The 27,681-nt window shown below is 37.8% G+C and overlaps 1 protein-coding gene across 1 annotated transcript; it reads right to left on the bottom strand.

Annotated features, from left to right (window-relative positions):
* On the bottom strand, positions 1–27,631 carry hcrtr2 (hypocretin (orexin) receptor 2). The gene is made up of 7 exons (XM_042502043.2): positions 27,211–27,631; positions 13,857–14,035; positions 8,433–8,676; positions 2,753–2,868; positions 2,408–2,628; positions 2,040–2,161; positions 1–1,738 (listed from the first exon to the last, which is right to left on the bottom strand). The coding sequence occupies exons 1-7, from the start codon at positions 27,425–27,427 to the stop codon at positions 1,569–1,571; spliced, it is 1,269 nt and encodes a 422-aa protein (XP_042357977.1). The 5' UTR covers positions 27,428–27,631; the 3' UTR covers positions 1–1,568.
* Between the last annotated feature and the right edge of the window lie 50 nt (positions 27,632–27,681).

The following is a 27,681-nucleotide window of genomic DNA, read 5'->3' as shown; positions in this document are numbered from 1 at the left end:
ATTTTGGTCATTTTCAAACTTTCACAACTCAAACACACACAAGAAAACAAAATAACAATAAAAAGCTTTGAAGCAGTGACAAACCAAAGCAAGTTTTGATGACCAAAAAAGTGTAGTCTGAAGTAGTAATAATTCTGCACTGGCCCCCATAGATTTATAAGACTATTTTCACGATACCCTCTGTTTTTGCAACAGGACAGTGTCTCCTGCACTCTAAAGCTGTCAGTACAGCTGACTGACAGGAGCATTTCTGTGCGTGTCACTCAGGACCTTTGAATGGATCATTTTGCTTTTGTACTGTCCATAGTGGTCAAGTGTGCAGCCACAATAAAAAAAAACAAAAAAAACACAGAGTCCACCTATCTGAAGTTCAAAACAAGCCCAGCGTGAGTTGAGTTAAAGAAAGACATAACAAGGTTCACCAGGACACATTCATGCAGGTATCGTGTTGAATATTCATTAGTCTGATGTTCTTGATGTTTGACCTGGCAACATTTTCATACTGTAAATGCACAGAACCATAAATTTGAGGCATTTACATTGACGACTGACATACTAAAGATAGATGTCTGCTCATGAGAGAGACATACGAGTGTGATCTTTTATAACTCCTAAATTCCACCGGGTCCGTCAGCATTGCGTTACAGCTACGGCACAACCTGCGGAGCTGATTGCGGATGTCCGTCAGCGTCTCTTTACGGCCACAGCACGGCCTGCGGAGATGATTGCAGATGTTCTAGACAATGCTTGTGATTGTGAATGTCAATCTATTCCATGTTTAACTGGATTTTTTCTACTGATCTGTATGTATGAACATGTTTTTTGATTGAAACATGGCCAAAATTCTTTTATGTACTTCATTCGTGGCTGTACAGTAGGCTACAAGACAACAAAGTGGGTAAAAACATCAATAAACATAATGGAAAAAGACAGAATACGAAGCATTTATATATGTAGCCGACTCAGCCACGGTAGAATAACAAAAATCAAGGTAAATGATGAAGTAAGTCAGCGAGCACGACGCTCTGCTATTGAAACACTCACAGACGTTGTCTGTGAGTGTTTCAACGTCACAGATGTAATGTCATTAACACGCTGCTGGTGGAATCAGGGTGTAAGAATTAAGACTGCTCTTCTGTGGTAAAAATAATAATCAATAAAAACAGTAAACCAATAAATATGAATAAATACAGCTACTGAAAGTCATACAATGAAAATATTCCATTTACAACACAATAACTTTACCCATATCTAGTACTATACATACATTATGGGTTATTAAATACTAAACATTCAAATTATGTCCTCTGATAATAAATAAACAGCTTATGTAAATTACAAATGACTGCCATCTGAAGTGTTTGTGATCATGTAAAAGAAGTGAGGAGGTTTTCAGTGGTCAGTTCTCTAAAGCTCTTAATTTCCAGAAAGTGATCCCGTGAAACCAATCATAAAACAATTTTTTTGAGACCTTCTTTTTCGTTCCAGTGTCTGTTTTTACAACCAAGTTTCAACATTTTTACTGCGATGATGAGTGTGTCAGAAGAACTCCCAGCTGGATTATAAGATTACACTATCTGATCTGATATCCGTGACACATTGTCCATGTTGTTGACTTGAGTTGACAGGGATTTTCGGCTGTCTGTGCTTGCTCTGGGCCTCGCCCTCTGTGTTCGATTTTCAGCTTTCCCACAACAGTGGCAAGAAAAGGCTGCTTTGAACTCTCCGCGGAACTTTCCTGGTGAAAAACACAAAAATGAAATCCACTCATAAACAATTCACTTTATAGTATGCTTGTTATGGAAAAGCTGACAGGCATTTCATTATCGGGGCCATAAAACACCTAAAAACATGTTAGTCATAAAAGAGTTTTTGGATAAATATAACGTTATCACAGATTTATATTTGCCTATGCACACCATATTATCAAATGAGGAATTTGAGCCATAAAGCTGCATTGTTGTGTCCAAGCTGTCCATTAGAGGGCAGTGATGAACCCACACATCTGGTCTAAATAATGAAGTAGGTTAAAAACTCACCACTGAGGAAGTTATAGATGATGGGATTTGCTGCACTGTTGGCATATATGAGCCAGTGAGAGAAAGTGAACCATGCATAAACTGTCTCTCTGTCATTGGTCTTCTTGAAGGTCCCAAAGACTCTGCAGGAAAAGTATAACATGTATCTCTTTGAGATTAAATTTTGCATGCTTTTAATGCAATAAATCATCGTTTTTTATGACCAGATTGCAGAAAACAAGTAGCAATTCAGTACTTTCTATATCAGTCATTATTAAACATGCAGATACTAAGGTACACTCCTAATGTGAAACAGAAATGCAAAATATGTGCCTTGGTTTTATCACAGCTTTTGGTCCTTGAGGCTGCAGCCCTTGAGATATTTTTACCTCTTCATGACATTGAGCACGCTGATTGGCAAGTAACAGAGAGCGAAAACAAAGAGCACCACCATCAGCATGCGAGCCGTCTTGCGTCGGGCTCGGACCTGTTTGATCTCAGCACAAACCGTGCTGGTCCTGACCCTCATGGGCTCTCCCGACCCTGCAGCTGGAGCTGAGCACTGAATAGACCTCCATTTTCTCTGCAACACTGATGTGCTTCCAGGAATCTGTTGATCAAATATGTGCATATTTAAGGATTTAAAAACTTTCCAAAGGAGGATCAGTTAAAATATGGCTCTTTAAGAGCTGATGTACCACTTTTGAGGAAACGCATCATGCTGAAATACACACCTGTTGACACCAAAGTTTATGACATATCTGGATATATGCCAGGACCATGAGACATAACGGTGCAAAGTATGTGACGATGAAGAAACAGGTGTGATACACCTTTGGGTAGATCTCAGCTGTTGAAAGAATAGAAAGCATCATTATAACTTGACTGAGAACTGTCTGGATAGTAACTGTTAGCTGAGACTCCCACCCCCTCAGTTACTGTTGCTATGCCTGTAAATCTTTTTAAGTAGTGCAGTATACTTAAAATAATAATGTGGCAGATTATCACTCAAAATAAGCAGTCGTGACAACAGTAGCTGGTAGATTTTTGATCAAATTTAAACTGTATGTTCATATATACAAACTTTATATTTTAAATAGAAATCAGAGATAGGAATCACTGATATACGCTGTTTAACTTAAGTTTGGGTGAAGCAGCTGGAGTATAAGCCCTGAAACAAACAGAATTTAGGACAGACCTTCTACACAATGGATGTTCCCGTCCTAAATCATTTTTTTTTTTTCAAAGTTATGTCGGCCCACTGGGATCTGCATGCCCTTTGATGGAATGTGCACAAATGGGCTAATGAATGCAAAGTGGGCAGCTGTTAAAAGGTCTGGTGTGAAAAGGATTAAGGGGCATTTATTGGTAAAAAAAATGTTTATTGTATTCATAACTATATTTTCATTAGTTTATAATCACCTGAGCTGTCCAAATCTACATATTGAGTTCTCGCATGAAGTCCACCATGTTGTTTCTACAGAAGCCCACAACTGAGACTAAACCCTGGCTCAAATCTGGCAATCAATGTTTTTGCTTTAGCCACTGTATTTCTCCTACATGCTCGACACTTCGAAGAAGTTTCAGTTTTGCAACCTCACCACTCGATGTAACAAATTCTGCAAAGTAGCCCTTTAAAATGATTTGATTTTCTTTCGCTTCATCAGTGATGATAAATAATGAGAAGTCTAAAGTCTATGAACATTCTAAGTAATCAATGTTTTATTAGACTTAGTAAAAATAGCATTTCCTTGATATGATTGGTCTTAAACTTGCCAGGTTTCCTTGATCGGTCTCTCAATATTTCTGAAGGTGAACTCTTTGGTGTTCTTCATTGGGGCGTTAAGGACATTTTTGTTAAAGAGTTCTTTGAAAAATAGGTTTTTAAATGCAGAAAAAAAAGGAATTTCAGGTTTCAAATTCACTCTATGAGTACAAAGTCAGTCAAATCAAATATGTGCTGATAACATCTTAACAGTATTACTGAAAGTTAAGGGTTAGATGCATTGTTCAGTAGATGTGAGTGTCCCTGCTTAATGATGCACCCTCTATCATTTCAGTTTAGGAGATTGTCATGAAACTGTTGAGCCAAAATGGCCAAAAATATGTGCAGATAAAACCAGCTGATTCACACCTCTACGAAAAAAAAAGTTACAGTATTGATGCATTACTCTGCAGCAGATTTTCTTATTACCTGCTGGGAAATAACTCCGAGGTGGAGAAGAAACCTTTTCAAAGCTTTTCAAAGTTGTATTAAGGTTTTAAAAAAGAAAAAACAATTAAGTCCTCCAAAGACATTCGCCACTTATACAAGAAGCATTCTCAATTTTTTGGCGTGCAGTGACAGTCTTTATATCTGTGTGTGTTTCACATCATTATGCGATGTGTCTTTTATTTTCACAGGGTAGTGTTATGGCAGTCTTTAGAACTGTGTGACAGAGCTGTGACCTTGTGTTAAACTAAAAGGATAAAGATGTCAGCAAGTCTGACACAGTTGATCCATCTGAGGCACCAAATGATAAAAGGAAGATAAAAATCCAGGGATCATAGTGATTTTGTTTCAGGACTAAATCCCTGTTCATTATAGGCCAGGAAAAATTCTTTGCAAATTGAATCATTTGTTATTCTTTGGCTGCTTTGAGATTCTGAAAATCAATTAAAATGGATTCTTCTATAGCACAAAACACTTTTGTTTTCCAGGTCCCTTGATGAAAAGTAAAAAATATATACTGTTAATAATTTATGATTCCTTATTATACTTGAATCAAACACCCTTCCAGTTTAATAGTCATATAATCAGAATCCCAATACAAGCAAATTATGCTTGTTTAAGAACTTACTGTTTTAGTTTTGCATGGATAAATCTTCTCCAAGTAAGGAAATGTAGTTTGTAGTAATGGTTTGCTGTATGACACATTCGCGAGACCTTAAAAGTTTTGGTTTCTAGCAAGGATTGTTTATGCATGTAGTCATTGTGCTTCAGGAGCTAAATCTGTTTAATTTGATTGGAAATAGGCCTTTGTGGGGCCCTTGGTGATAACTTAGCCTGCCTTTAAAATAATAACAAAGTGTGGCTCAGATGACCCCTGCTCAAAAGTGTTAAAATGTAAATGCCTTTTTGGGGGTAATTGGCCCTGTGTGTGTAGAACAGAAGAAGGGATGCATGCTCAAAGCTAAAAAAAAAAATTAATCTTCTCTGAATCATGCATCCACCACTTTGAAATCAAATGTTCAACATCTTGACAGTGTTGTTAACGCTTGACAGTTTGAATTTAAAGCAAGTCAAACTTTCATGGTCAAAGATAAGAGGGAATACACTCCTTTTAAGCTGTCAGGAGTCTGGTAGCAACATGACCCAGTTGTAGACACTGCGACATGGTTGACTGAGTTAAAAGCATTTAGTGAATATAAAATTCATTAAACGGGAGTACAGTTGGCAATTTGCTGGCAGTCAAATCAGGCAAAAACATTCAAAGGCACTGAGGCAGGCCTGTGAGGCTTGTGAATCAGACACACAGCAGGACGCTGGCAACAGGTAGTCTGGCAGGTTGTAACACATAATCAAGACAGGAAACCGCCTTTCACGCAGGTAACAGACAAGAGTAGAAATAGATGGACCTATAAAGCACAAAGGTAATGAAGACAATCTGCAAAACACGGGCTGTGTGAGCTTCTGTACGTAAACACTGGAACTGATAGCTGATGAGAAGCAGTGAAAAAGGCAGGAAGCTGAGTCAGGAGGAGGCACAGGTGGATGAGTTAATGAATGAAAAAGAGGATGCACCATGAAAAACAAAACAACTTGTCCAAGGTACTGCAATCACACCTTCGCTCTGGAGACAGGATTACAACAGCTCATGCATTTTGGCTTGACATTGAAAATATAGTAACACTCACTTGGTCTGACAAAGGAGAGGGTGCAATTACTGGCAGGCAGTAAGAAACACCTCCGCCTAATAATGCATACACTCTGTAACTTTATTTTATTTCTGGAAATGTATGAATGAAATAGTTTTATCAATACTTATTTTTGGCCATTTTGGCTTGATGGTGTATTTTTTTTTAACCTTTTTAAGGGCCAGTTGCTGTGGTGTGTCATGCACTGTTGGCCCTCATCTGCCCTTGTAGGCTTTTTTTCCAGCCCATTCAGCATATTGAATCGACAATGGTGGAGCCCATTGGTGAATGAAGTCATTCTGATTGGCATTTTAGCTCAGCACAGGAGGAGAGACATGAAAGTGAGGATAGTAAACAAAGAGCTTAAGTCAGTGAGGTTGAAACAAATGTTTTTCTTAAGCCTTTGAGCTCTTAAGCAGAAACATTTTCTGATGGTTTGTGTTATTGTGCACGGAAAATATGCTTTTTTCTTTCAGTACTGGATTGTGTTATTAATATACCAACTGTCTAAGTAGAGTCACCATGGTTTGACCTTTTTTTCTTTCCTGTTTTTGAATGATACAGACGACCAACATCTGAAGGCATGAGAGTTATTTCCTCTCACGCGTGCACAGAACATACATGCTGGTTGGCCAGTCTTCGTGGTGTGTTCAGGTGCAACTTTTTGATCAAGACAGCCGGCCTTCTTCAGCGCAAGTTCTTTAATATCAGTTTGGTGTGTCAGGGCTTTAATAATGACCTAAGCTGAAAAAATAGAGGATGCTTTACTTGGCAGCTACAGTCACCTCTAACAAACAATGTATCCACCCCTTAACTCTCATTAAGATCACATCATGTCAAACTATGATCAGTTTTATCAGCACATATTGTAATTGAAAAATCTTGCAAATTTTAAACAGCGGTATCAAGGAAATGCGTCTCCTGCTGAGTCTATTAAAATACTGATGACTCAGTCGTTCATACACTATAGACTTCAGATAATTTATCATCTTTTGGTTGAACTGTCAGAGAAAAATATGTTTTTGTATAAAAGTACTTTGCCTTAGTGTCATTACACTGTCTGGTAGTCTTTGCTTTGGCTGTACGAGCTCCTGTCAGGAATATGCAGTTCTCACCACTCAGGGAGAACTCGGTAACCTTTTAAAACAGCTTCAGTAATAACAGGCCGTGTCTTTAGATAAATGAGGGGTTACTCATGTAGGAAGTCTGCTGCTTAAATTAGAGCAGATAAACACACCGTTTAATCTACCTCTTACACACTTGTGATTTGGGTCGGCCCTGTCTCATAGAAATGATGTATATGTAACTAATTTAAAACAGCAAATACAGGGAAACATAAATCAGAGAAAATTACATTATCTAATAATATAATGAGGAAATGTTGCTAATTAACATTTCTGGCAAGCAGTGTTAAGGAAGCTACTCTGCTATTACTTCGCACTTGAAGAAGAGGAACTACAGCAAAACTAAACTAGGAAGAAATCTAGTTTGATTAATGAAGCAACTTAGAAAAAGTAGTTTAGACTACTTCATGGCTCCACACTGACAGTGTATGGATTCACGTTATTAGAAATAATGGATTTTATTTGTTTTTCGCCAGAAAGGTGAATCTTGCAATAATCTATCCATTCATAGTGACTTCACCCTTTTTTAATCAGCATTTTACCAAAGTCAAAATCTTTCCTCAACCTCGATCAGCATTCTTTTGTTGTCTAAACCCAACCACAGTGCAGCACATAAATGTGCTGCTGCATTAACACAAAGAAACTGTGTCTCTGAACATAATCCAGGCAGCCATTATGTTATCACCACAACTTAATTATAAAAACAATTTAGTAATAGATATCATTTCTAGGAGACAGGGTTATTTTGGTTTTGGAGAGGTGATAAAAATAAAACTTATCACACTCTTTATGTGCCGCATGTTGCTTGTTTGTATTACAGCCCAGTGCACATTATTTCAGCATGTGGACTTGACAAATAGAAAACTCCCCAAAAGCACACTAAACTGTTACTTTGAGTTATTTCAAATGTTAACGTTTCAACATCCTCAGTTCTAAAGTAATTTTTTTCCAGGGACCTTTGGGCATCTATAAAGTACAAGATAAGGTTTTCATAGCTTTCAAATTAATAATCTGCCTCTATTACTTTAATCTGATGAAGGTGAGGAGGTTGGAAAGCTTTTCTTTTTTGCGAGGTTCTTCTCCTCTTATGATTTTAATCGGAGACTTGCTTGTATGAACTTCAGCAAAGTCATTCATTTTACTTTATTAGTCCCTATTAACCTTGTTGCCGTTTACGGAAGCAAAACGACATCTGTCAAATACACCCATACACCGACAGAGTAAATATTGCTCTTTTGAGGGTTGTGTCCATTTACAAAAGAAAAATGTATCAAACTAATCCTTTAGCTGTTTTGAATAGTCGTTTGATGTCAGTATCACCTGTGCATCTGGCGACAAGTAAGTGATCTGGCATGATGTTGTCATGCGTTTGAGGGGATTTCTGAAAACTAACCTCCCCAGTGTTCTTCGCACACTGTGAACAGGCTGGTCTTGTTAGTTAGTTCAGGGAGCAGGCTGCTGCACTCCATCACAATAGCCTGAGGGATCATGATGATGCACGACACAACCCAGATGACAACAATACTCTTGCGAGCCCTCTTGGCTGTGCTCTTGAACATCAGAGGATGGCAGATTGCATACCAGCGGTCCTGGGCAATGCAGCTCAGTGTGAGGACTGATACAGAAACAGAGATGGTCTGGAGAAAAAGAAAAGAAATTCTAGTTATGTCCAGACAAAATCATTCTATTTATTTTAGGATTTGCTGTACTTTAAAGTAAGAAACCAGAAAATAAATTCCACAGCTTCCTTTTTTTTGTACTTTGGCAGTACATCCAACCAGTCTCATATCAGTCTCAAGTTGTTTACGATGATGAACTAGTCAGGATGACGAGCTTGCAGTTGAGCTTCACTGAGACAATTGCTAATGGTTTGTGCAGAAATTCTTCAGTTGTGCAACCAGTTGTTGCATCAGTTGTTCAGGTGGCTGGTGCAGGTGAAGATGCTGGATGTGGAGTTGCTGGGTTGTCGTGGTTACACATGATCTGCAGTTAAGAGGCCAGTTGCATGTACCATTCGAATTAACATAAATGACATTGGTTACGCCTTATTGTAGTGAAATGATGGGCAACATCTCTAATGGACATTCCTACAGTCAACATGCCAATGGCAAGCGTCCTCAAAATTTGCCACATCTGTGATATTGTGTTGAATGGTCAAACTGCACATATCAGAGTGGCCTTCTGTTATGACTATCCCAAGGCACACCTGTGCAGTAATGATGCTGTTTAATTAGAATTGTGATATGAGGTCAGGTGGAGGGATTATCTTGGGAAAAGGAGAAGTGCTAATTTACACATATTATAACAAATTTGTGAGAAAATTTGAGAGAAATATGAGCACTTGAAGTCTTGGATCTTTAACTTTACCAGGTGAAAATGATTATAGTCAAAGTTAGTGATGGACATTGTTTCAAAATTTGTAAATGCTGGGGATTAGTGATGGACATTGTTTAGTGATGAACTTCTGTCAGATCACGTCATCAGTCTGGCTTTATATCTTACATTGCTATAAAGTAAGTTTTGCCCACAGCCTTCCTATTTATCCATTTTTTGTTTTGTTTTTGTTTTTTCAGTTGCAGATGAGAACAGTGCTTTTGCTTTTTAGACCCAAGGTATTTAAAGTAAAACAGATAAACCAAAGTGTTCAATTTGTTTTGTTTCTTAGAAGATTAAATTCCACGGGAAATGTCACAGTTCAGATGGATCTAAAAATGCCTATTTTCAATTGTCACACATTTTGTCTTCAGTAAGAAAAAAAGACTGCCAAAACATCCTTCATCTATTTGTCAACATGATGAATCTGGCCATGATGGGTGGCATCAGGGTGTTCACTGCCACAATCGTCTTCCTTGTGTCCTTGATGGAGAACAGGCTACTCTTATTTCTCTATCTGAATTACACACCTGCTCTTCTCTTACGGAGACTTTAGGAAGTCAGTCGTGAGAGATGAGGCAAGATTTCAATTATGGACCGCTGAAATAGGACTAACATTAGATGTGTAATTTTAATGCATGAAAAACATCTTATTCTGGAGATGCTGCCCTCCCATTTCCAATTGGTTCAAAGCAGCGGCATCAAATTCATAATAAACCTGTGTGAAACGCTTAGCTCCATTACTTGACTAGTTCAGCTCAAGGATACCATTGGTGAACTAAATCACATTCGCTGACTAATTTCTTTGATTAAAAAGGTCTAAACAGAGGGTAAAAAACATTACCTTGTAAGCAGAAAGAGACAAACCCTGGTTTAATTGTCCTCTGCCTGACAGAAAATCAATAGTACATTGAGGGATGTGTGGATCTTGTATAGGAGCCTTGAAATTGGAGGTGACATCAGTAAATGCGCTGATTGTGACTCAAACATAGAGACCCCAGGTAGTGGATGAGCCTGCAGATATGGTAATCAAAAGCAGCACACTGTAGGCGCAATATGATCTTGTGATACCTTGGAGAAAAATGAAAAGATAAGCCTGGTTCAGGTATAATACATTATATATGAGCTGGTAACACATGTTCATAACATGAGAAGGTCATATGACCTGATCTCCACATCCATCAGATGGAAAAGACAGTTTCCAAGCTCTGTCAGTCCTTGATGTTGTATGAAAGAGCTGGTCAGATTTTTAATTATAATGTAGGCACAGTGTTGCCACAGGCAGCAGATATTCATATGTGTAGACAAAAAATGTGTTTCCATAACACTTGTCCTTGACGAAAAACATGAGATCAAGGAATGTGAAGGACAATTCACAAGGACTTAGGAAGAGACCACAGTGGTGCAAATAGAGTCCGGCTGCATTTGGCTCTCTTATTATGGATGTAATTTACAAGGATCTGCTGTGGTAAAAATACAATGTTCCTCAGTTTAACTTCTAAACATGCTTTGTAGATACTTTGCCCTGTCTGTTCTTACCATGTTATTTCATGCAGGCTTTACAAACAAAAAACTATTACGTTATTAACAAGGTTGGAATCTAAATTCAAACGTGCATGCCCAGGCCTGCAACTCATATGCGGATGTGTTTTAAATGGTTAGGTTTTTCAATGAAAATGCATTTGGAAGTACTGAGCATACAAATGGATAAATGAGACTTGTAATATAACCCATTGTCATTCTGAAGTTGTCAAATACTGCTTTTTGTCACAAATTCAACATAAGATGGAGTAAGTAATGAATATTTAAATGATCTTTTTGTGGGTGCCGTATTGATTTTGAGCGAATCTCTCTAGTTTACTACAGTATTCATTTAACTGCAATTACAAACCAAAAACTTAGCCCATGTGGCTGCAAGTCAACATTCATTCATGACACCGTTTCCTCGAACATTTCAGAAATTCTTTCAGGAACCAGTTGTGTCTTTAGGTGTACAACATACTATATTGCAGATGGAAATAGCAGCACAGTTTCACTTCTTGGGGATGATCCCCCCTGAGGCGATAAAGCGCAGCAGCACAGAAAACCCAACAAAATGTCACATGAAATGCAGGAAGAACTGAAGTAATTCCCAAGTGGGAATTCATTTGGGAGAGAGATATCTTTCTGGGTTCATGAAAGTAGAATGAGGTTGCCCTTATGAATACTGTTGCTGCAAAAGTTACAGTCTAGTATAAGTACACATCAGCAAACAGGGCCAATGTGACCGTGAACCACTTCAAATAAGCTGCTAATTCAGTGCCATGAGGTGTGATGTGTTTGGCAAACTGAGCAGCCAACACAGCAGAAGAGTCTGTCTGGAATAAATTCAAGAATGTGTTGTTCACACCAAACCAAACTTTGCAATATGATGAGGGTTTTCACTTTGATATAGGTGTGTGTACTGCGTTTGTAGGATTTGTTGTTTGTGTGGGATTTGTGCAGGATAGTGTAGGATTCGGGTCCACTCTCTCAACACTGATGAAATGTGCCCTGCAGTGTGAAATGTATGATTCTCTTTTGACAGATGTGTTGGCATAGCGGGGATGATCCTGCAGTGGAATTTCAAATATTAAGAAAGCAAAAGACTTGCTCAGGTCATTCATTAAATCAATATGGGATAGCATCAAAGGCTTCATACAGCGCACATCCCATGGAATCTGACAAAAAATGACCCGCATAGATACAGAGAAGAAAAATGTAAGAATAATGGACACATGGGTCTTGATGACCTCTGCTGCCGTCTAGAGAAGTCAGGCATGGGGGAGGAGGAGGTTCACCTGGGCAGCAGGGCTGGGAAGACTTTAAAGCTGGCCCCTGTCTCTCTCCCCTTTGTTTGGTTTGCTTTGTAACATTCACTCATCTTTGCACACACTTGCTTTTTTGACTTTGACACAATATTGCCTTATTTAGGTGAATAGTTATGTTACATTATTTTCAGTTTTGGCTTACAACACATCTGCATTCTTTCTCCATCCTTGGCCCAGTCTCATGTCTTATTTTTACCTCTTCCCCTCCTTTCGTGGTTAATCTTGTCCCGCTGAGCAGAGTTACAGTTGCCAGTGATTGAAATCTACCCCCATGAAGGGGGACAACCCTTCAAGACTCACATATGTCGTCAGTTGTCATCAGTAGTCTTTGAGTGTTGCTGGACTTCGCAAATATGCAGTCTTCTGCAGTGCAGATTCCTTTTATGCGGGCTACAGGCATCAAGTTGTAAAGCTGTTAGTGATTTGTTCACAACCTAAGTTTCATGTTATCAATCAGTGGAATTGAACAGAAGGCCACTTTATTGCCAGACCACTAGCACTTAATAGGCAATGTTAGCAACCTGTACTCCTGCGTGGATGCATTAAGAGACCTGGATACATCATTTTAGAAAAAGTGGATTTAATTCCTGTCAAATTTGCTCACTGGGGCATGAAATCTAAAATACTCAATTTCCTTATAAAATGACCCTGATGATCGGCGCTGCTTCTGCATCATTGGATTTAAAAGCAAGGGCACCTGAGACTTTTGCCAGCCGAGCCAGCTATTTCCAGTTTAGTGCTCCACTAACTTGAATGAGGATGAAATGATTTAATATTGTTATCAGACCGAATGTATTAAAATTATGATAATGAAACAAGTCACATTGTGTGGGGTTGTGAGGCTCAAAATTGTATCCACTGATATCCAGATGTCTCTTCACAATGTAAGTCAATAGGAAAAAGTGTTTTTAGGCTCAAAGGCATCACGTGACAGACTTGGGAAATGTGATTGCACTGTCTATAATTGACCTCAAGGCCTAGCCCACTTCCTGGGGAACTGTGCATACCCTGTCAGTCTGCACTGATGGGACCGTTAACAATAACAGCCACTTTGCTGCTGAACTTAACGTAAAATTCGTGCGTCATTTGCCATCGACCTGGAAATGTGTCCGAATGCTGGACTATCATGCACAAATCAGCAAAAAAACATGTAAAATTAGGTATTTAGCTACCGATCTGCATACTAGCAGTATCTTTCTGTATTCTATTTATTCTATTTAAAGAAAACAACCATGATAAGTTAAAAATTAAGATAATGATGGTGATCTTATTTTGAAATCTTTATAAACCCTGAAAATATATTTGTGTGTTACATTTTGTGGCTTATTTAGCCATCTTGGCCATGATTTCCCATATAAACTTGTGTTTAAAGGGCCTTGTATTTCGTCTTACTCATCTATCCCAACAAGAATGGGGACACCTTACCTGTTGACAGTAACCCACAAAACATAAAGGTAAGAGCTAAGTGATAGAGGCAAGGGCTGTGTTTGGATTGGACCTTCAGCTACAGTATGACGCTTGTATTCATAAATCTTTCTTGAGCTTTCTTAAGTTTTATAGATTAGGTCAAGATTTCTAAAAAGTTGATCTCTTACCTGCAGATAAGGCACAACTTTGCAAAGAGTCTCTCCAAAGAACCACGTCTCTGTGATGTCTACTACGAGACTCGCAGGCAGGCAGATGATGGTGACCAAGATGTCGGCGAGGGAGAGATTCACTATGAAGTAATTGGTCACGGTTCGCATGTGACGGTTTTTCCACACTGCAAAACAAACTGAAAATGATGCACTATTAAAGACCGCCCGAGGAATCAATTAAGGCAACACTTATCACAGGAGTGCAGGGTATTTAATGGTAATCGTCGCTGTCTTGAAGTCATGCTGTCCTTTATAGCATAAATTAAACATCTTTGTTTACTACTGTGTTCCCAGTGGCAAATGAATTAATCAGAAATTTACATACAGACAATTGAATGTGTTAGTATGACAGTACGTGCTGAGACTGTCACAGTACAGTGTAATCTCTTTCATAGAGGTGAATTATGAGAAACAGCTACAACACAAATATTAATGCAAATAAGACTAATCCAGTGTCCTAAATTGGCAAATGCACATAATGGTTTTAAAGTCACATCAGAAATCTAAAAACATTTTCATAATGTCATATCTGTCATCATGGATGTCAAAATGCATCCACATCGCATTGATTTAGATTAGATTAGATTAGATTAGATTAATTTTATAATCCACTTTAGTGGAAATCTGTCTCTGGCTTCTCTAATACGTTAAATTACAGACAAAAGCAAATCGTTAGATGCATTACACCATACAACAACAAACAAATTGTGCAAATAGACAGAAAATGGCAGCAACAGGTGAGGATATGGAATAAAAGATTTATTATACATGATCTGGCTCGCTCGCAGGCCCTGAATCAGCAGCTGGATAGAAGCAGTTCAGAGTATTTCAAATTCAGAGTAATATATAATATACCTCAAATTTAATCAATACAAATTAACCATAGTATTTTTGCTTTTAAAACTTCAGATTCAGAGATTCAGATTTATTTACTCTGGACCATAGATGCAGGCAGCAATACAGAGGTAAACAGTGAGAATAGATCATTAACACAAACCGAGTCATTTAAAGAGGGGCGAAACATTACTCAACAAAGCACCTAGTTTACTTATTGTCCTGATATATTCATCTACAACAATTTAAAAGTTAAAACATGGATGGGTGCTGTATTTGGCAGGTGCTTCTTTCTATTCACGACAATGTGTTAAACAAAATGTGAGTATTTTGAGTAAAATTTTGAGTAAAATATATTCTGCCCTGGTAACTAGACTCCATAACCAACTAACAAAACATTAAATATTTTGCATTGTTGTGTGTTTCAAAGAAACAGCACGAATGTTAACTAGGTAGTTTATGTTTTCTAGCTAATGTGCTGACAAGCTTTGAGCATCAATAGGTGAAGCTCACATCTTGTCATAAAATTTGAAGGTTATATACAGTGAAATGAAAAAGAAGATTAACATTATTCAACATTCAACATTATTCTAGCACTTGAACTCAAATGGGTTTTAAATTAGATAAGACAATTTCTCCTGCTTTTTTACAAGGTTTCATGCAGTAAATTCTGTATTCTGCTGCCTTCTGGCTCTACCATTGCAGCATATTTATTTAAAAAAATGGCATCATTCTGAAAGTAGGGATCTTAAGAAAATATTTTTTTAATAGTTTGAGTATCCCTTGTCTGCACTTCACAGGTTTGTACTTTAGAGGTGTCTGGTTAAAATGCTTTGAAGTGACCGGTGTTTGCAGTCCATCACATATTGCTTTGGAAATATAAAGTATCAATGCAACGTTTATATTATGACCTTGACGCTCTGAAAAGAGACTTGATTGAGTTTGTTCAATTGTAGCTGAGAGTAGGCTACTCAGGAATGATCTGGGACCACGGCAACAGAGCTACAACAAAGTCTGATGGGGCAAGAAGTACATCTATGGTATAATTGTATCTAATTTATGTATAAATGCCTGTTTGCACCATAAGATCTTAGCAATTTGACAAGCTTGGTGAATACAGTAAGATCCAGTTGTAATAAACGAATTGGTTTGTTTTAAAGGATGGAGAAAAGTAACGTAAATGTTTGTAAACAGATTTTTCCTTCTCCTTCACACAGCTGAAGTTGGCACTATCTTGTATAATTTCAGTGGAGCACATCACTTTCTTGTAACTGAAAAAATTGTATTGTGTAGATGAGTACAAAAAGTAGAATTTTTGTAATTGTATGCAACTGTGGCATAGCTGTTTTTTGAAATTATTGAATAATCATTACTTACTACACGGCTTAACCCGTCTGCAGTGAGAATTTATAAAATGAAAAAGAATTTGGATGCTGGGTGGGGAAAACAAAGATGCGTCTGAAAACTAAGTGTTTTAACTGATGTGTTGTGGTGAGCAGCTCCTGAGAAGGCACCGTGGTTGCTGAAGTGGCTGCAGGACTGAGAACCAGTGGTGGCAGAGTGGAAAATAATCCACTGCCTGAGAGTTGAAACAATGCAGAGGACCCACACAAGTGTGGGCACCAGGTGTTCCAGTTATTAAGAGACGGAGAGAAGAGGCCTTCTTGGGAGAAAGAAAGTCTTCAGACTTCAGTTAAGTATCTCTCTGACACAACTCTACCTGCATGCTGCATAATATAATATCTGACTTGTAATGAAGTAGCAAGGGCAGGGAAATCCACTTATAGAGAGTGCAGGGTGTGGGAGAAAAAGTTCAGATATTGTACTTTTCTGAAAACATACATTGCATTTGTATGATCTCAAACATATTAACGTTTCTGAAGTTCTGATTGCATGTGCAGTATATGAGCTGGCTTTTGTCAGTAAGAGGTGGAGGGGATTGTGTATGGAGTGACATCTTGGCAAGATGCTTACCAAGCAGCAAACAACTGCAGATCCCTGGGGGGGGCGATCAAGATTAAAAAGTTACATTTTGGGGGAGCTGTCATGTTGTCCATCTCTATATACAGTCTATGGTCTGTATTTGTGCTTGTGATGTTTTACATGCTTTCTACTAACCATCACAGTAACATGCTATTTTTCAAGACCATGAAACTGCAGGAAGTAGAATTCAGCAATCTTCTTTTAGTTACACCTGTGCTTGCCTTAAAATGCCATGTCTGACTATTATAAAACAATGCAAATTTCAGTCAGTCAGAGAGAATCGTTGAGGTGAATAATGTGGGACAATATTCCATCAGAAAATGTTGGCTCTGTTTCTCATTGAGATGAATGCAGAGCAAAATCTGTCTGATTGCACCCTGATACTATGTCATCAAACACAACAAACCAATAAAAATGGTCAAGAGGAAAGCTTGGCTGCACCAGTAGCAGGAGAGTGAGAAACATGTCAATGAAAGCCCTTAGAAGAGGTATTATCAGGCAATAAAAGCGTTAAACTAAACCTTTATTGTCATTGCATGTTCACATACAACAAGATTTACTGCCCCTCACTGCTGTGTTGAACTAAGGGTGCGCAGGGCACTAAAAGGGGCAGTTCATCCCAAAATCAAAAATACATATTTTTCCTCTTACCTGTAGTGCTATTTATCAATCTAAAATGTTTTGGTGTGAGTCGCTGAGTGTTGGAGATATCAGCCACTGAGATGTTTGCCCTCTCTCCTATTTAATGAATCTAGCTGGCACTCGACTTGTGGTTCTCAAAGAAAATCATAACCCAGTTACTTAAGATAATCCAAGGCCTTGTTGTGATCAGATTCATGTAGGAACTATTTCAGGGTTACAGTTTCCGGAAATAGACATTGTTGTTGACTTAAAGGTATTTTTTGGTGCTTTAAGCACCACAAAACGAAAGCCATTTAGTTCCATCATATTGAAGAGAAGGCAGACTCTACAGCCGAAATCTACAACACTCAGCAACTCACACCAAAGCAATCTAGAGTGATGAATAGTTAAATATGAGGAAAGAAATGTATTTCTATTATTTCGGGTGAAGTGTAGTGTCTCTTCAGGCGCTCTTCTTTTATATTTGACAGTCAGTGGAGTCTTGTGTTAGCTACTCTGTGCTTGATTGACTGCTATCTGATTTAAATGTATTAAGTGTTTCTTATGCTATCTTTTTTCTTCAAGCCCCATATGTCATATCATAATTATAAAATACAGACCTGCAGAGGATTTCATAAGTAGGATGAAAAGTATAGACTGTGGCTGTAAGTACTCACAACATCAAAGACAGCATCAAATCAAGTGAAAGGATTTTTTTTTAACACATCTGATCAGCACTGGTAATATGAGACGTTGCTATAATACCATGATTCAATCACTGAATCTGCAATGAACATCTAAAGTTATTAAAATATGAAGAAAGGTAAAATCGTCGCTGCAATATGAACAAACAAAGTGGCTACACTTCCTACATTTGTGCACAATGGCTACAGTACAACAGCTACAGTAAGCTACTGAAGCTGGATGCACGCGTTTTTCTTCTGCTGGGAGAAAGATGGGAGTTAACTCCTTTAGATCCACCACGCATCACTCAGACCTCACCACGCTGCTACAGAAACCTAGATGGTACAGGCACTATCACAAAAACACAGACAAACTAGACCATGTCTCATCTTTCAAAACCACACATGAAAGAACTGCATATTATCATAAATCCATGGATGGTTGCAGCCACATTAATGCAAGCGAAGACAGCGTTCCCACCCGTATTCATCATTCAATCAGAAGTAAAAATGTGACACAACTGTGCTGTTTCCAGTTGAATTGTTCTGTTTGATGCGCTGTTTACTGTTTACTATTAATTCTGTTCAATTTTGGTTCCTTCCTATTTGTTTTGTAAAATAATGATGTGGTTCACACTTTGAAAATATTCCCTCAGTATTTCCTAAAGAACAAATTTTGTGGGTCAGTTTCTGTGATGTGTGTTTACAGATACAACATCTTACTTAGGACTATAGACTACTTTCCTGTAACTATAATACAACCAAGGGGTAATACTATTACGTACATGCTTTGGAATAAATGTTAATTGTAATTAATGGAATGTGAATACACATTTAGTGGTGGACAGTAAGAAAGTACATTACTGTACATTGTACAATTTAACATACTTTTACAGTATTCCCTTTATTATTACTTTATACTACAGTACATGTCAGAAGGAAATGTGCTCCTTACTCCACCATATTTAATTGACAGCTGTCGTTACTTTTTACATAATCAGAGTAATGCCAAATATAACTAATATTCAACAGCATCAGAAATGCTCACAAATATGTGTTTTGGCAGAAACTCGATACTGGCGAAGTTGCTACTGCTCAGGCTGGCCCCAACGATGTCTCAAGCACAAGACAGCAGCAGCTGTACCTGGGATATTTTGGCTTCAACTTTGTACAGTGAGGTAAGTGGAGACACAGACATATACATAGACATATACACAGACTATGCAATTAACTTATAATCGTAATGTATTTTTAAAGATTAAAATCACTTTTACCAGCTACAAGATTATTAATGATTGCATGCTTAATGCGTCAATAATTATACTCCAATGAAATAATAACCATTATTTTGAAATGGGCCATTCTGCACAGTTTTAATTTTGGTACTTTATTTTGATGTTAATACCTCTTAAACACACCTCTGAATTGAAGACTCTTACTTGTAAGATATTATTTTGACACTGTAATTTTTTACTTTCATTTAAAGGTCCAGTATGTGGGATTAAGGGGAATCTATTGGCAGAAAGGGCATATAATATTCATAACTACGTTTCATTAGTGATAATAAGAATTGCCGTGTTTTCGTTACCTTAGAATTAACCATTTATGGTGACATATGGAGAAGCCCTCTTCCTTGGATTTGTCCATGTCATTTCTACAGTAGCCCAGAGGGAGCAAATAAAACACTGTCTCTTTCTAGGGTTTGCGTTGTTTTCATTTTTGCAACCTCACTGCTAGACTTCACTAAATCCTACAAACTAGACCTTTAAGAAAAAGATCTTTTCTTAATTCTTTCATCACTGTTGAAGAAGTATCCAAATATGTTGTGAACATCTGCCACAAAAAAACTGTCAAGACAAAAAGTTGAATGAGTTGTTGCAAAACCACCTTTATGTGCCACCAAAATAAGATTACAGGAATGTGTCAACTATCATCAGTGTATTTTGACATGTCATAGACAGGTGTAACAAGTGTTTCATTTAGGTGTGCCAGTGTCCTCTGGTATTGTTGTCTTACTGGAATGAACAAAACTAAGTCGCAATTACTATTAAGTTACACCTGTGCTCAACCTGCTGTGACAAGTTTAAATTGCTGTGAGAAAGGCGAGGCTAACTGACGTGTAGCTAGTTTTCCTGTGAACAAGATTACACAACTGCTACTCACTATCAGTTCAGATGTCATTTTTTAGCCCTCAGATGTATCCGTCTATCAGTCTTTTTTAACATGTTTACCAGTGTGCTCACATGGGCAGTAGATGATGAGGGACTGGTCAAGGAACATTAAGGGGAGAGACCCCAGCTGAATAGGAGAAAAAAAAACCAAACTAATAGATAACACCATGAAACCTCCCTTGTTAAATACTTACATTAAGACACTTATCCAGAAGTTATCTGAAATATTTAATATGGAATATTAAATATTCAAATGAGGGAATATCTAAATACATTTGCATACATTTAAATAACAAAAATCCTGAAGTTCAGAAGTCTTGTTTCGAGTCAGTTTTTACAAAGGGGATTTTGCATTCTTTATCACTCCAAAAAAGCTGAAAATTCTGTCAACAACCATAAATCCCCCACAAACTCCTCTATTAAATCCCTCAGTATATCAATAGGAATAAAGCAGTAAAGTGCTGTGATTGTGACTGCCACTAAAGCTGAGATTTTTGACTCATTTTGAGAAAACAGCCTTTAGAGATAAGCACTGTCAAATTCCATACATTTTTATGCAAAAGATAAGACACTAGGTTTAAGATTTTAACTAATAGAGATCAACAATCAGCTCCTTGGTGATGCTGACGTTGAGCAGTATGTTGTTCTCAGTGCACCACTCAACAAGATTGTTGATTTCCTCCCGGTATGAACTCTCATCGTTGTTTGTAATGCGACCATTGATGATGCTGTCGTCTGCATACTTCACAGTAGAGATCTCCTGATGTCTGGGAGTGCAGTCATAGGAGTACAGTGTGAACAGGAGGGGGCTGAGCACACAGCCCTGGGGGGCTCCGGTGTTCAGCACTAATGTAGAGGAGGTGAGACTGCCAATCCTAACTCTCTGTGGTCTTCATGTGAGGAAGTCCAGTATACAGTTGCAGAAAATTGTACTGAAGCCCAGAGCTTTAAGTTTTGTAATCAGCTTCATGGGAGAGATTGTGTTGAATGCTAAGATGAAGTCAACAAACAGCATCCTGATGTTGCTGTTCTTATTCTGAGAACATGTTTAAATTATAAATAAAAAGATTTTTTAGAGTCAATGATTTTACAGTGTCCTATAGAACAAAATGTATTTACATGTGTCCAATTATGACACTGCCACAAAGGTAACAGGAGAAACATATGTATTGTATTGTTAGAGGGTTCTTAAGTGAGATACTCTTCATAAAAAAGTCATGAAATCTTTCTCATACTTTTGCTGTAATTTTTTGCCACCCACCAGTTTGCACTGTTCAGGTGTGCTGCTGCACACAGGGGATGGGTTTTGGCTTTTGGGAAAAAAAGGAGCTGGGAAATGTTTGGAGATGGGGTTTTAAATTTTTGTTTACAGACGAGTAGACACAGAGGATAGAGGTGGAAGGCGACAGTCTGTCATGAAGAAAGACCTCAGTCTACAGTCTAAATAACAAACTCATCAATATTTAGTTAATATTATTAAAGGAAAAATCTCCTGTTTAATTGACATAACACTTTTGTGATGTGCTGTGGCTCACAGTGACATTTATGTAAACCTACTTCAAAGACATATCTCTTCTCTGATCTCCTGTTATTGTGGTCATAATTAAATTAATGCAGTTTAAACCCAAAATAAACCTAAAGGCATCAGATGCTAACGTGCTGCAGGCTGAGTTAGATGATCTCATCATCTATAAAGTGCAACAGGTGGTTGTCAGCCTGTAGCAAATGGCAATTTAAGTGGTATACCATTAAAAAAAAATATCAATAAATTACTCAGGATGTACAGTATCACGCTAAGATTGTGCTGGGGGCTCATCAGAGGTTACCAATCAGATACCAGGAGCTTCTGCTGCGCAGCACAGGCTTATCTGCCAAGCAAAAGTCTCCAACTGGCACCTGATTGGCGCCTCTGGTTCCCCCCTACTAAAATGATAGCATAAAGGTAATTAGTTTTTCCTTTTCAGCCTGAATTACTGTGTTAACTATTTTTTTGCCAATTTTTTTTTTTTTGGGGGGGGGGGGGTAAAAACATGCAGTATATGCAAAGTTGACACTGTCAACTTACAAAGTTGACATGGTGTTATGTGTGCAATTATTTCAACTTCCAACAGTCACAAAGTGACATTAGTATTCATTTTGAGTTGTGTTGGTGTGTACCTGATGAATTTAAGTCCAATATTCAGTCTTTTTCAACACTGTTTTTCATCTGCACCAACTCAGGAGGGAAATATGTCTCTTTAACTGCTAAATGCTCCCCTGTGCTCACCAACCAGTTACTAACTTTCTGGAAACCAAAACAGTGGTTTTGAGCCGTAAAACTAAAACAGTAAGCTGAAAGATGCTTTATTGCTCCATAGAGCAAAAGGTGTAGAGTGAGGTGATAATTCCCTGTGGGTTTGTTAATAACAGCGATACCTATAACTTACATGTAGTTATTTGACTCATAGTTAAACTAGAAATATACATTTTCAGCAGTTCTAAAGAATGAAGTCCATGTAGACGAATATTAAAAACCCTTAAATGCAAAGGAAGTTATGTTGCACCATCTGATGTTTACTGTAAATATAAGATGTGCATGATGTCATAAGTATATTTTTTGTCTTCATTCTTCTATTCTTGGGATGTTGTTGAGGGTCCTGCAATCTGAAGGGGCCCAGTGACTTTGGAAACTTTTATATCAAAAAGCACTAAAGCAGTGGTTCCTAACTGGTCCAGCCTGATCCAGATTTCTCTGTAGTCATTAATTTAAGGTCCACACATTAGATACATTTCAACATGTTCAATTGTATATCACAAAATGCAAATAACATGTTGGCTTAGAACACAAAAATAGAACATATTGCAAGAATAAACTGAAATTATTGATGAATTATTAATTATTCAAAATCATCAACCAAAGTTAGCAACTGTCTCCCAGATGCAAGCACAACATTTAACAGAGGGCAAACCTAGTGATGTTATTGGTCCTTTGTCCTCCTCTACAGTGATACAAACATTTTATCAAGAAATGTAAAGACAGGCTGCCTTTGATGTCAATGCACAATTAAAAATGTTGTCATTTCCTGTTATGGTGAAGGACTTTTCTCTTTTTATCCCTTTTGTGTCGTCTTTGACTTACTAATTGCACTGGTTGTTCAAATAAGCCCAGTTTCTGTTAAGATAAGGTTCATAAACGAGAGTACAAGTGCTCATTTGATTGAAAATAGTCACCTATCTTTAATATGGAGACAGTTGATGTACTCTTGGATAGCTTAAAAGAGGTATTTGACCGATATAAAAGGTGGTCCTCCCATAACACTAGACTGTCTATGCAGTCGAAAGACACAAAAAATGTTTAATTGCTTCTACATGGCAAAAGAAAATGGAGAAAAGGATGCTTTAGAGAGAAAACCTACCAGGATGCACTGCTCCATAACAGACCAATAAACGCCCCTGCAGGTGGGTGACATAATTAGACCTTCTCTGTTTTAGACAATGGCAGTCGGCTGGTAATAAACAATCTCGAATTACAGTTGAACAGTAAGCTTTAACATGTTTCTAAAAGAAACATGCAAAAAAATATACAACGCTGTAACAGAGTCTTGGTTTAAATTTGATCAGCGCTGCTTAGTTTTACCGTTTGTTCTAATTATTTTCGTTCTGTTGTCATTGTGCAGGAAGCAGTGTGGCGCCCACTTCTTGTTCAAAAACTCCCACAATTACGGCTAAACAAGGTGTTAAAATATGCTTCTGAAAACATTTTAGGTGAGAAATAAGCAGTGCACTAACATATTCTTTATTTATATTTGATCAGCACTTGCTTGTTTTACAATTTGATTGGATTTCGGTCAGACTTTGAGTGAAAGAGGGGCTGGTCTGGCTCTTGATCTGCTTCTATCCGTTTTTCCACTTTTTTCCGAGGCGGCGGGCAATACAAAAATGCAGAAGAACAGCCTGTAGTTTGAGCGTAACTCCACCCAATTACACCGGGGTGGGGGTGTGATGGGGGAATCTAGGCAGTGGTTAGACGGACAGAAGTTTACTACAGTTCATCTACATGCACTACCCACATTGTTTTGATACAAAGCTGGTTGAAAGTCAGTAAATTGTCCCTTTAACTTGGGAACTTTGAATGCTATGAATGGTGCTGCACTGGTAAAAGTCAGAGGAAGCAAGCAGAAGGCGCCATGGAGAAACATCATGATGTTTAAAGCCCTGAAAAGGCCATGCAGGAGAGCCAAACATAAGTGGAGAAAAACTAAACTTCAAATCCACTATGACCTAAATAAACAAAGCCTTTGTAGATTCAACTATGAGTCATGCAGCAAGACAGCTACATTTCTCTGGGATGATTAACAGAAACAATAATACCTGCACTCTATTTGCCAAAAGCTGATAAATCCCCCAAAACAAATAACCCCAGAAATCCTTTTCACAGAGAAATGTAATGCATTCTCTGCCTTTTTCGTTAAAAAAAAAAAAATCAATGCCAAACAAACAGAAATAACCTGACTACTTTCACAATTAAATATTATTGACCCCAAAAACTTTAGGAAACCTTGAATCATTGACATGCTGTCTCACCTTCTGACTTAAAAAAAACCCAAACAAAAACAAAAACTGCAAAAATGGATTAGTGAATGGCTTACTGCTATCAGGCACTTTCCCAAAGTCATTAAAAGAAGTTGCCATGGAGCAGCTCTTAAAGAAGAGAACTCTGAATACATTTGTGGAAAAATAAAAAGGCCACTCTGTATAAGATTATTGAGAAATTTTGAAACAACTCAGCAATTTTCTTTAACTCAGGTGACAATTTTTTTGTTTCTTCCATTAAATTGTAAGAAAACAGAGAATATTGTGTTGGTAGCAAAGAAAAGAGAATCTGTATTAGTAAACAACTCAACTCTTGAACTTTAAAAACCAAATACCAAGTCTGAAATCTTGAGTTTTGTAATAGACTCAGATCTCCTTTTTAGCAGCCTTATCAAAGCAATTACTAAAAGCTTTTTATCATCTTAAAATTACAGCCAGAATGAAGAGTTGGTTGTAAAATGACCAAGAGAAGCCCCGCCATGCTTTTATCTCCAGTAGAGTGAACTACTGAAATGTTCTCCCCAAAGGGACCAATAGACAGATGCAACTCATCCACAGCGCTGCTGCCTGAGATTTATCTTCAACCAAGATACCAGAGCACATTACTCCAGTTCTCAAGTCCTTACACTGGCTTCAAGTTCATTGCAAAATGGATTTTTTAAAAGTGCAGCTGCTACTCTACAAATCAATGGAAGGTTTAGGCCCTGATTTTCTGAAATGATTAAAGAATATAAACCAAGTAGGGCATATTGATCTGAATACAGTGAAGCAGCATTTAGCCATTTTGCTGCTTGCAACTGGAACAAACAGATTTAGACGTGCTTTTAATATAACAATGTGTAACAGGTGTTACCTGGCAATTTTTAATGCAGGTTAAAAACATTTTTCAAACAAATATGACCTTAAGAGACCTCCATTTCCATTAAGTTTTAGTCTATGTATTTTCTTTTTATTTTCATTGCCTTTTCATGTTTTGTTTTGTTTTGTTTTATTATATTTTAATCACTACTTAATTATATGTACCTTGTGCTTTCTTTCATATTTATACATGGATTTTTCTTTTGCTTTAATCTATGGAAAGTTCACTGAATTGCTCCTGTGTATGAATTATGATAGAAATAAATTAGCTATGTGTTTACAAAAGGTATTGACTTATTATTTTCATGTTTATGCAAACAAAAAGTACTGCTTATTTTGTCGTTTTTGACATAAACCTTGGCGAAATGATCTCAGTGTGTGTATCAACACCTTTTGGACATTTTCAGCACATTTTGACCATACCACAATTTTGATAATTGTGAAATTTTGGCCACTGTAGTTGAGATAAATCTCATCTCCATTCTTATACAGCAAAGACTTTATTCACCGTGAGAGAATATCTTTATTTAAAATCTTTAATTATTTAGCTTTTTGTTGTATAGGATTCATCCAAATCAATATGTATTTGGAACTGTTAAATCAACTTTTCATGTACTTAAACATATTACACTTCCACAGTCTCACAAGCTGGGGCAATACATCTAGTTAAAAAGTAAGAGATATTTTAAGAAGTTGTCCTCAGGGATGTATTCAAGGTTCCTGCTGAGACAGCAATTATCACCAAAATGTGTGGGAAAAATAGAGGAAATGGTTCCAGTGAGGAAAAATAGCTCCAGCTGATGAAAGGGCGGAGGAACCCTGCTGTGAGATGAACAGCGTGCATTTGCTTAAATTGATCAAATTCAGCAGGTTGTAATAACTGTAAAATGAGAGCTTTTCTGGGCACAACCATCACTGGTACAAAAAATGAAAATGAATTCTCACTGTGATGCTTTTAATTTTTATTTTATTCTTTTCATGTTTTATGTTTTGCTGTTGTTAATGTACTATTTTATCTTTTATACTCATATGTGCAAAGCAAATTCCCTATTGGGGCAGGAAAGATTTTATTCATTCAGTACTTGACAGTAGTTTCTCAAGCATCACAGTCATGGTCAGTGTGAGTTAAGTTAAATAAAAAACAATCTGAAAAGAGAAATTGATGGTGAACAGATAAAATAAAACGGAGGCAAGATGACAGTATGGTGAATTTGACACACATTCTGTGTGTGCATAGAATAACGTCTTGCACTGAGAGTAGAGTCTGACTGTGAAAAAAGTGATGGCATAATTTGCACAATCCATATGTTCAAACGCATCTTCGTGGTGTGCAATTTTGAGCATTTGGAGCTGCACTTGGCTGCACTGAGAGAGGCACTCTGACTTGATCCTTCTCCATCAGGGGCTACTGAACATCAAAACAAAAAACTGGACTATTTTATAATTCCCTTCGTTTTGGCCTCAAAATTCAATTAATAATTGTATAACATAATTGTAGCAAATATGCTCATTCACATTCTCAAAAAGTTGTCCAAAGTGCACGCCTGGATACGCATGAATGGAAAAAAATAACAAACAGATCCAACTTACCCAGCGAGTTTCCAATGAGTGAAACGAAGAACACTATAATGTAAGCCACGATGAGAACCCATTCATACTGCTTGGGGTGTAAGTACTCCCTCCAGATGTATCTCAGAAGTTCGTCGTCCTCATCCACAGCGGGGTGCGGGTGTAACTCCGTGCTGTTGGCCACATGTGCCGAAGATAAACACTCCTCACAATCCCGATTCCCAGTGATGCCAGACATCCTCCGAGGTGTTTGTGTGCCCGTTGTAGTCCTGCTGTGTCTGTCTGCAGTGACCGCAGGTTGTGGAGCGCGCTGGTGATAAAGACGCGGTGCTGTAGTGCGATAATAACGCGCTTTGAGACCTCGTCAGTGTGACGCTGATTTGTCCTCAGTCTCCACGCTCGACAGCAGCAGGGTCACACACCAACACAGCAGATTATAGGGAGCAAGGATCCACGAGCTCCTTCAATGACACACTCCACTCATAGAATGGA

This window comes from Plectropomus leopardus, chromosome 13, assembly GCF_026936395.1.
Source record: "Plectropomus leopardus strain MGB_pleo_1.0 chromosome 13, ASM2693639v1, whole genome shotgun sequence".
NCBI lineage: Eukaryota > Metazoa > Chordata > Actinopteri > Perciformes > Serranidae > Plectropomus > Plectropomus leopardus.
This window is presented reverse-complemented; position numbering and strand designations above follow the sequence as displayed.